Here is an 11,094-nt window from a genome sequence, read left to right as displayed (position 1 = left end):
GTTCAATTAGTCAATTAGTCATAAAATATTATATGAACCTTAATTAATTGATCAGTGATCTTCTTGGTTAATTATTTAATTACCAAGAGGCTTGAAATTAATAGTTAAAATTAAAAATAAGGATAACATTTCATAATTTGGTAGATTATCTTTACCAAAAAAATTGCATGATCCAAATTTTTTTTTGTACTTGTTTTGCGAATATCTTATTGATAAATGATAACAGTTAATACTTAATACTGCAATACCTTTATTATTATTACATATCGCACTATATTATGCAGTACCTGCACTGTATACCTACGCATTAACCACGTGCGCTCAACTTTTCACCGTTATAGTCCATAATATTATACGTGTAGAATATATACCAACGTTTACAAATCAATAAAACCGATAACCGATGGGTAATCTTTTCTATTTTCGTTATTGCGATAATCACGATGCGACTATTATAATTTTACATTATTTCTGCTTCGAAATTCCAATAAGGAATTTTCCATTTGATGTATTGACAAATTATATACTTATGTATAGTATGAACATTTTACTTATTATTGTAAGAAATGTATGTTTAGCGTTCATCGACTTCATAGGTCATACAAAATTATTATTACAATAATATAACATAACACAACTCATACTTACATAAAATTATAAAATTTATTGAGTAAAAACTTTTTTGATTCAATTGTAGAATCCTTATTCGTTAATTAAATTCAAATTTTTTTGGTTTTATTTAATGTTTAAATTTGGGTACATTTAAATATATAATCATATAATATACATAATATTAGCATGTATCAGTAAATTGGTATATGTATTCAATTTTTAGAGTAAAGTAGGTATTCGGTTTTTGGCTACGAATATATTATGTATATTCACGACTTCGCCACCGAGTATAATATTATAAATATAATATGGATATTTAAATAGGTAGTAATAACAGTAATAGGTATACCTACTATAATATAGCATATCATTTTACATGGGTCACGTATGCAAATGCGTTTCTTATAGGTAGGTTCTTTGAATTTTCTATACCGACGGTGAAAAATATGTTTTTTACTATATAGGTATAATTGGTGAATATATTATTACTTTTATTATGCCGGCTCCAATCTTGAAATGATAAAAAATAAATAGAATTAATTAACAATACAAACACTAACGTGTTTAACAAGACTATAATATATACTGTCCGTAAAAAAACTATTTATTTATCGTTATCATTATTATTTTATTCAGCAAACGCGAATCGTTTCGTCGTTAGCATTTCTGCTTCGTGATCACCGACGATTACGTAATCTCGGCCAATTCGTTTCGAAAACAATATATTATAATCGAATTCAAACACGTAGTTAGTAGTTACATATATGTTCTTTTTTCGCTTGTTTAATTAACAATTTGCGGGGAAAATAATACATTTTCTTTCAATTTGTAGGTCGTGGTGGTTTGCCATCGAAATATTTCCAAACGCAAGTGAAGGATACTCGATTTTTTCTCGATGAAATACCATAACAACATTGTATTATGATTAATTTATGATTTATACCTCACGGTTCATACCAATCACACCTACATGTACCTAATATAATAAGTGGGTAATTGTGCAGCCGTCATGTAGCTGCGGTGTAACGGTATTAAGATCGCGTACAGATCACGTAGATATTAAGGAAATAACGAAAATATAATAATATTATTACATATTTTAAACAATAATATTGTAAAAGAAAATATTGCCAACGCCGTCGACGAGTTTGTCGCGCCACGCGCAGTGCCAATTGCCTGCAATCTCGCTGGTAAAATCGTCTGCCGTGCGACCAGTCGTCGTCGGTCGTCGACAATAATAATAATATTATCACACAGCGACGACGAAAATTCCTCTCTTCGACGGGCTGCACCGTCGGCGGCGGCATTGCACTACGTCGCTATAATCTCCGCAGCTGCCGCCGCTGCACACAAAGCGGTGACGGATGCAACCACACGCACGCACACGTACTGCTCGCACGCATACCTCACGCACACGCAAACACGCACTCACTACCTATATAATAATAATAATAATAATAATAATAATAATGTAGACGCCGACCGCGATCGTCTTCGTTATTATTATTATTTTTTTTATACCAGCGGAGGAGCGCCAGCGTCGACGTCCGTCCGTCGTCCGTAGGGCCGCCGCGTGGGACCGGCTGTCGCGTCCGCGGTGGCAGCTGCTGCCTTGCCGGCGGTACGAAAATATTATTATTACCGCGGCGGCGGCGCGCACGCGCGTAGAGGCGTTTCACAGGCATATTTGTCGGCGGCGGTGTTTTGTTGCTGCGCCGCCGACCGGCGGACCGCGGACCGCGGACAGCAGTGTGCAACCAGCAACGGCGCCGATGCACCGTGTCCGTCACCAGTCGCACGCTGTCCGCGCCGCGCCGACTCTCCGGCTTTTCCGTTGCTGTCCGCGCGTTCAAATCGCCGACGAGTCATGAGACGACACAACCGACCGACAGCTGTTGCACGACGACTCGCGACCACTGCGACAATAATATAATATTAATTATTATATCGGGTACGCCTCCTGGACCGCGCGCGTGCGAGTTTACCGCGTAAATCGCAACGATATTCATCGTTGTTGTAATCATTTACTGTAAGTAAAATGCGTTTGCATGACAATATAAAAAACTAAAATTAATTTACATATTAATCTGATAAACGACGTTGTACTAAAACTGTCACTTTATACACTGTTAAACGGAACACTTGATTTGAAATCCTACGACGTAATAACGAAACTACGTTAAATGAACCAACGTTTAACGACCACTTACTGTATTACTATAATAATACGAGACGAAACCATAGTTTTTGAATAGGTACGATTATGGGTTTGTGTTTGAAAATTGATACACATAATATATTTATTGAGGCTGTCGTAAAAACGATTCGACACGAATGACTCGAGCGCTGCCCCCCTTTTGGCCACCACCATAACGCCTTTTCTCTCTGCTCCATTTTCGACTTATCATAGGTATACATGTCTTGCATTACACTTATTACTTACACAGCCGTCTCTTTCAGCGGTCGATTTGTATCATCGATTTGATGTTATTTTAACCGCACTACTAATTATTGTCACGATCGTCCGCTGTTCGATCGATTATTATTTAACATCGGCGGTGCGTATGATCGTAACGTTATTTATTGCGCGTCCGTCGCCGCCGGAGTAAGATATAAAAAAAATTAGTAAAAACTAGTTGTTACTACGGTAACGCCGGTAGGTATCTATATTATTTTTAACACGATTTATTTAGGTCGTAACGACCGCGGCGAGGCGTGCGGTGATGACGGGGCCCGCGTTATTTTAGTGCGTGCACGACGATATATAATAATATTATTATTATTATTATTATTATTGTAAGAGTTAAAGTCGAGTACCATAATATTATACGTATATGGCATAATGTGGTACTAAAAGTGTGTGTACAGTGTGTGGTACACGCAGCGTACGCAATCTGTCGAGCGAGGTTTTAATTTTTGCATATTATTAAAAATTCATTAAAAAAAAAAAAAAACGCTCTTTTTTACCATCGTCGTGACACATGATATATCACGACGGGAGGCGGACGGTCAACAACGAAACGGCCTCTGTAAAAAAGCAAAAAACAGTAATATTTTATGTTATTAACTATCAGATCGGATTGCGTTGTTTGCCGTCTCGAAACGATTTTTTTCTCGCACTTACCGCGGGCACCAAAAACAATATCGCGCCATGTTGTATTATGTAGGTATATATGTATAACAATAACAGCCATTGCTCCGGAAAAATAAAAAACCGCCTCGCGACCATGTCAATATAATAATAACAACACCATCATCGTTACGTAGTTATACGTCATAATATTTATCATTCCAATAACAATCGATCGTTGTACCACATTGTTATTGTTATTACCTCGGTTTCCGCTGCAGTTTTGTACGGCCGACGTTGCGGTTTTCGAGCTGATTCTTGCGATCCGCGGATCGTTTTTTTTTTTTTCATACGATTTGTCGTCTGCGTTGGCCGCGGCTGCTCCCGTATCGGCTCCGACGATGTTTCCCACGATTTTGTTTGTTTAGAACGAGCTCGCACGTGGGACGGATGCCGGGGAGGGGGGGTGATGCGGGGGCGGCAAAACGAACCGGTTAGCACAAATCGGGCGACCGACAAAATATACGTTGCACTATGCCGATGCGTGCGGGAACAAGCGGCCCATACTGATTTCGCGCCTATAGGCGACAGCCACAAGTGGCTACCACGGTTATGCGTGGTACCTATTCACAATATTATTGTTTTTAAAACGCATGTGCACCGTGTGGACGAGGTTGGGTTTCCGGTGGTAAACGCTTGCAGGCCGGGAACCGCATCGCTGCGTTTAAATCCTCGCCCCTGAATATAGAACCCAAAAATAAATAAATAATGTAAAATAATAAATAAATGCCACCTTTACGGCCCGAAAATCGAAACACGGAGGTGTGCCGGACGGACTGGAATGCCCGCGAGGTTTTGTAATATATACGTATAGGTATAAACCGTGTATATGGTCGCGTTCCCAAACGATATTCGAAAATCAAAATAACCCCCCGGAATGTACATAATGTGAGAGAGCGGAGACGAGTGTTCCCACGCGAACAAATCTTACGAGAAACGGTCGGGGCAACAATATTATAATATTCAACTGCAGACAACAATCGGATTCAAAAATCGACATTTCATTATTGAAACATCGTAGATAGGTGTAATTGATTGTGTTTATCGGATGCAGTATAATAAACAAATATGCACTTCGGATATGTGTAAATTCCGTTTGCGTCTGTCCGTCCTTTGTATATATATTCTGCGTTATAAATTCCGTCCGTGGCGAATGTAACATGTTCTTACGTACACGTCTTATACGTATATCTACGTAAATTATATACTTAGGTAGGTAGGTAAATAATATCCACCGCTGCGGACAAAAGACATTTTGAAAATAACTAGATGTGCTGCAGGGAATTCCTGAACGGATGTAACAACGATAATAAATCTCAAGTCTATATATTATAATAATGTGTATATTTATGTACGAGAATCATATATTATTAGGTGTATATCCATTAACATAATATGCGAACATATGTAAATGATATTATCGCTATAGGTCAGCACGTGCCAATAATTATTATTCGATCGTTTGGCACTCGATCGCGGTAGCTCTGGTATACGTGATGATCGAAAATATTTCTTATCGACTATTGCAATGCAAACCAACGATATTCCGGCTAAGCTTAGAACGGTAACTTTTTGCGGAAAAAGACCCGGAGCATAATATATGCATATTATGTGTTGTATATAATATATAAACATGCGGAATAATATTATGTATATTTTGGAAAATATTTTTTAACTAAATTTTTAATTATTAACCCGGTGCACGCTGGTAGCTTAAAATATGTTTCTATGTACTTATTTTGGTTCGTTCATAATTGTAGAATACTACGCAGCCATCGTTCCGTTTTCGGGGGGGACCGACAGACACGGGTGGTCTTCTAGCAACATTAAACTACATGACGTGTGTCCGACTACCGGTGTGTACCTAATACAACGTGGTTTTTCAATTAATCATGATCACAGCACCGACGAGGGCGACGACCAAATAATTAATTTATCAATTGTGCGCAACAATCTTCATGATATAATATGATTTAACATATATTATGATATAATAAATATAGCATTGCAGCAGTTTATAGTCTTATAGACATATTTTTTAGTGCCTATAATGCCTACGCATAACATAATGCGTGTAGAACTGTGGGAGGTATATACTAATTGTGTCTCGTTTACAAAAAATGTACTGTAATTTCACTAACGTCGTTTAACCACATTAATTATGTATGCGTTGTTGTTTGCGTTATATTACACTGTCGTTTACTTTGCTATCGACGTCGTTACTTCAGACCTATCGTAAAGATACTGATGGTATATGACGTAGTGTATGTATACTGTTGTTGTAACAAATGCCGAGTAGACATTATACGTCTTATAAAATTACTGTTTTAATTATTATATGAATGTTCATGAATATTTAAAATGTAAAATATTCATTCTTCGTAAAACATATTTTAATGATTTACCAAGTGTCTCTAGTATAGTAATAATATATTATAATACCTACCTATGTATTTGTATTTCTAGTATGTCGTTGTAGTTACTATAGTTATAGTAGTTATAGTATTGTGTAATTGTTTTTTTTTTATGAAATAAACGTAGGCAGTTAACCTTAAAAATTAAAATATAAAAAATGTTCCACCTCGCTGTGTGTAATATTTAATTATAAATTATTATTACAGTAGGTATGCAAATTACAGTCTTACACTCTTACCTACTATAAACTACCTATAATATGTGTGATAATTTTTTTATTTTCTATATTTTCTATCGATATAAATTACAACATCATATTACAGAATAGTGTCACGACAGATTTTCCACAATTACCTACAAAATAAAAGTTTTTTAATTCGAAAAAGCTATATTTATGATACCAAAAACACATACCAATGTACAAAATGATATATAATTTATTGTATCACTGAACTATAAATTGCAGCTTACAGCAGGTGTCTGCACAATTTAAAAATCGAAAACCAATTTGCCAAGTTTTTTACATTTGCGTAAAAAAATTTCACGACATCTGAAAACCATACGAAATGCACCCGTGGTATAAAATTATTAGGTATATGTTTGATCTTTGATGTACCTATATAATATAATATTATTTTCCTCAAGTGGTGGCAGCCGCGCGGCATGATGCAGACATAAAATATTATTAGCAAACGTGCCGCGTCTTCGCCAATCGATTACATCATTATAAAGGTACGAATAAAAAAAAAATTAATAAAAAAACAACGTTCATATTGCAGCAGTCGTCAAACGCACCGCCGTCGTCAATAAAATTGTTATAATTGTTGTTATCTCTTATTCAGCTCGTCACTTTTATCCGTGCGTATATAGATATATATATTATAATACACGAAGACGATGGGGCGTTGTCGGTGAATTCATTATAATTTATCATTTATATCGGTCTCGTTGTATATTACAATTTACAACTGTCGTTGTTGTAATTAAAGCCGTCGACGATTAGTACAAAACACTATATTATTATTAATATTATCATTATTGCCGTCATCACACAAGCGGTACTCGAGTCTCGATGCCCTACATAAATATTGTATTATTATATAATACGGTACGGTATAATATTGTCCTTATATCAATATCATAATTATTATAAAATAATATTAAACATGCGTATAATAAGTCTGTAAATAAATCGTACCTACTCGATCGTTGTATATTTACACGTAATTATTGTTAAATGTACATATTAGGTACCGTAGACGCGCACGCGTAATATTAAATATCATATCATTGTATGCGTGCGTGTGCGCTTCGTTTTATTACGATTATATTATTATTATTATTATTAAGTTTAGACGATCTTTATTATAAATTATAACATAATATTATGATGATTGTCGCATAATGTATGTATAGCCGTTGGTCATCGTGCGTGAACAGTAATATTATTGTGCACGTATAAAATAAACTATTATTATAATAACATTACATGATCGTCGTTCAATCTGTAGGCATAAAATATTGTATATCGAGACGCAGAGAGTCACGCCGCCGCCGCCGCCGCCGTCTCGATGAACGTCAAAAAGCAACAGATGCAATTGCAGCTGCAGCTGCAGCAACCACAACGGCGGCACGATCGCACCGGGTTCGAAGCCTTGTTAGACCAACCGGTGCCGGTGTCCGAGACGTCACCACCCGGCGGGACGTCGCCGTGGTCGACCGGCGTCACCGACACGGCAGGTCGCTACGATCACCCGCACCACCACCGGGGTCCGCCGGCCACCGGCGCCGGACGGTCGGACGTACCTTCCAACGTCACCGGTTCGCCGACCGAAGCCGATGACGCCACAGTCTCCGCCATCGCCGCTCGTCCCGGACGCCCGCAGGACGAAGCGGTTACTACCCCACCGCCGCCGTCACCTTTGTCACTACCCAGCCCTTACTACGACCGGAATCCCGTCATCGGTTTCCCGGTGCATCATCACCACCATCATCACCACCATGTCCCCAAGTCGCCGTCGCCGATGACCGCCAACGTACCGCTGGGAAACGTGCAAAACGTCGTGTACGCCACCGGCGATCATCAAGACTATAACGATCTGCACCACGCGAATAGTTCAAAAGTAAGCTTTTGCACGTTAATTTTTTTTGTATATTACGATAATAACTGTTGTATAGATAGAGGTACTTACAATTTTATTCATAATATATAGGTATCTATTATATCTGCCCATTTTCGTCTGTAAATATATTATGTGGGATTTGTACTCGCCGTTAAATTAATAGTGAACGACTAATATTGAAATGCATTTTTTTTTTTTTTTGTTATATAGGAGGGACACATTTTGTAACGATTGACTACGTGTCATTTAGACTATTTTGTCGATAACGGTTATAGGGTTGTTGTATGTATGGCTGCGTGATAGAGGTTTGGTGAGTCACAGGACTCTTTTAAAATTATTCGTTCGTTATACATCGAAACGCGTGTCTCGTAGTGGAGGTAAGATCGAGTAGCCACTAATAGCAAAACGTTACAGTTTATAAGCTATAACAGATAATATTTAATAGTAATTTTTTTAAATAGGTATTACTATTCTTAACAAATCATAACTAGGTATACCAAATTTACACATCGTTCATCTGAATTCAAACGAGTAAATAAAAAAAATATATTGAACTTATTGGTTTTTAATTCAAAGTTTGATGTAACTTATAGCATATTTTATAGTGCACATAGTTATATTTCATAGAAAAAATCATCTCTATAGTTATGCCGATTATTCTACTATATTATCTAGTATTGTTATTAACTTTAAAGTTATTATAACATAATATATTAATATAGTTTTTATTCAACTCATCGGCTTCATTTTCACCCTTTCTAAATGTTAAATGGGTGGGTGCGTCTGATTTATGAGTAACAAATAAGAAGGGGGATTTTTAGAATTATAGAGAGGGTGTGGTTGGTTTGAAAATCTCCACGATTCCAAAAGTAGACTGGCAATTGGCACGTGTATAGGAATATGCTATTTGATATTATAATTCCATTGCAACTAGCGCTAATATTCTTCAATTCAAAATCTAAAATCCAAGATTTTCAAGTCTTTTCATAATATACTACAAAAAAAAAATATATATATAAAAATTGTAGGTAATTAAAGTTTTGCTAGTCTAATAGTCTATACTTATTATTTTTCAAAAATGCAATATAGATAATATAATTTTCCCAAACTTTCTTCAATTATTTCCAATAAACATGTATGAAAAAAAACATCACCAAGTTAAAAAAGGACTTTAAAATTATAAATTGAAAATCACTCGATTATATTAATGAAGTTAGTACCTAGCTATTACTCATCTATACCATTATTATTTATTACAATATTGTACCTATATGGATGTTAGAAAATATAATTTAAATATGTATTTATAATCGGCCACATAGTGCGAGATGTAACATTCACTCTGTAAATCGCATATACATATTGTCATGATCTATTATACCTACCTATATTAATTTTAATACACATTTCATATCTTAATTATTTCATTAATACAATAATATGGATACCGGCTCTTACTACCTATATGTATTAAATCAATGTACATTATTGTTCATTGTTTCATTATTAATTATTTGGTCTTCCTCGACTATAAGAAAACAGACCTAGCGCTTTCTGTATTTGAATATAAGTTCCATTAAATATCAATTTTTTATATAAACCAATAACCCGCACATATTATAGTGAATAATCGTCGGGATTCCATAATTTAGATGTATTTGTCAAGTGATTAATCATTCATGTCATATACCTACCTACATAATAAATAAAAAGACAAAAGGCTTAAATTAAAAACAAAAACGTTCATCATAATATAACATATTTTGTACTTAACCATTTATTTGTTTGTAATATTATCTTTGTACGTATGTATAATATTATGTAAACATATATTATAGTACTACTACCAGCGGCACAACTACAAGTCGGGTGGTTTGACAGATGGGCGGGACGACGACAAGGAAAACATCAAGCAACGGGACACAGCCGAATGTCTGCAACAACAGTTGGACGAAGTATTGCAGGCGTGTGTGGACTACGAAGAGCGGAACAAAAATCGGCAGCAGGCGCAGTCTGAAAGCTCAGGGAACACGTCGCCAGCCAATGCGGCGCCGTCGACGACCACGCCACCGCATCAAAACCGGTAAGATACATCTATACAATTGCATACAGCGTTTGCAATTGCTAATGCAGTAATCTCCGCATTGTTATACGTCATATTATGTGGGCGTATCAAAACAAAATATTGCCCCCTAAAACAAAAGTGCAGTAGGGCAGTGTATAAAAATACAAGATGACTGTCCTCGAAATACTTATGAAATTTGTTATAAAACAGTAAATCGAAAATTTTGAGCAGCATTTTAATTTGTCTTTAATATCAAGGTATTTCCGAGGACAACCGACATTTCAAATTTATAAATGTTTAGTTTATTTCGGAATATAGGGTCTTTATAAGGGGACAAAAATTAAATGGGCCATTTCTTCAATCGTGGTATCCCCTGCGTCTATACGTATTAGCTTAAGTGAATTCGGAGTGGATCATTAAAGGATTGAGAATTAGGATAATGTGAATTATTTAATACGATTGATGAAATCTAATTAACTATAACGATCACATATTTATGTCATTTTAAAACATTATTATTTGAAATGTTGTAGTTTAGTATAGTTATGTGTACTATATTAAAGCACATTATTATAATATATACGTCTATAAGATTAAACTAAGCCTGTAGAATTCGATGGACATGCGTTGGCCTTTGTGTGAATCGATTTTCGTTATAGGTATATAATATATATATCAATACATGATAAACATGCCGATTGTCAGATATCGCGTCTATTCTATAGTCCGGATGGCGTGTGATTTTAGCG

At 35.9% G+C, this 11,094-nt stretch overlaps 1 protein-coding gene across 1 annotated transcript in view; it reads left to right on the top strand.

The window, feature by feature from the left end:
- Window positions 1-2,339: 2,339 nt before the first annotated feature.
- LOC100161558 overlaps window positions 2,340-11,094 on the top strand; it is a 22,470-nt gene continuing 13,715 nt past the window's right edge. Inside the window, exons 1-3 of the mRNA XM_001947367.5 lie at window positions 2,340-2,641; window positions 7,669-8,280; window positions 10,119-10,363. Coding sequence (XP_001947402.2) covers window positions 7,729-8,280; window positions 10,119-10,363 — 797 coding nt within the window. The 5' untranslated portion in view covers window positions 2,340-2,641; window positions 7,669-7,728. The remainder of the gene's footprint in view (window positions 2,642-7,668; window positions 8,281-10,118; window positions 10,364-11,094) is intronic.

The sequence above is a fragment of the Acyrthosiphon pisum genome, chromosome X (genome assembly GCF_005508785.2).
Source record: "Acyrthosiphon pisum isolate AL4f chromosome X, pea_aphid_22Mar2018_4r6ur, whole genome shotgun sequence".
NCBI lineage: Eukaryota > Metazoa > Arthropoda > Insecta > Hemiptera > Aphididae > Acyrthosiphon > Acyrthosiphon pisum.
The sequence above is the reverse complement of the archived record's forward strand: the minus strand, read 5'-3'. Positions and strand labels throughout refer to the sequence as shown.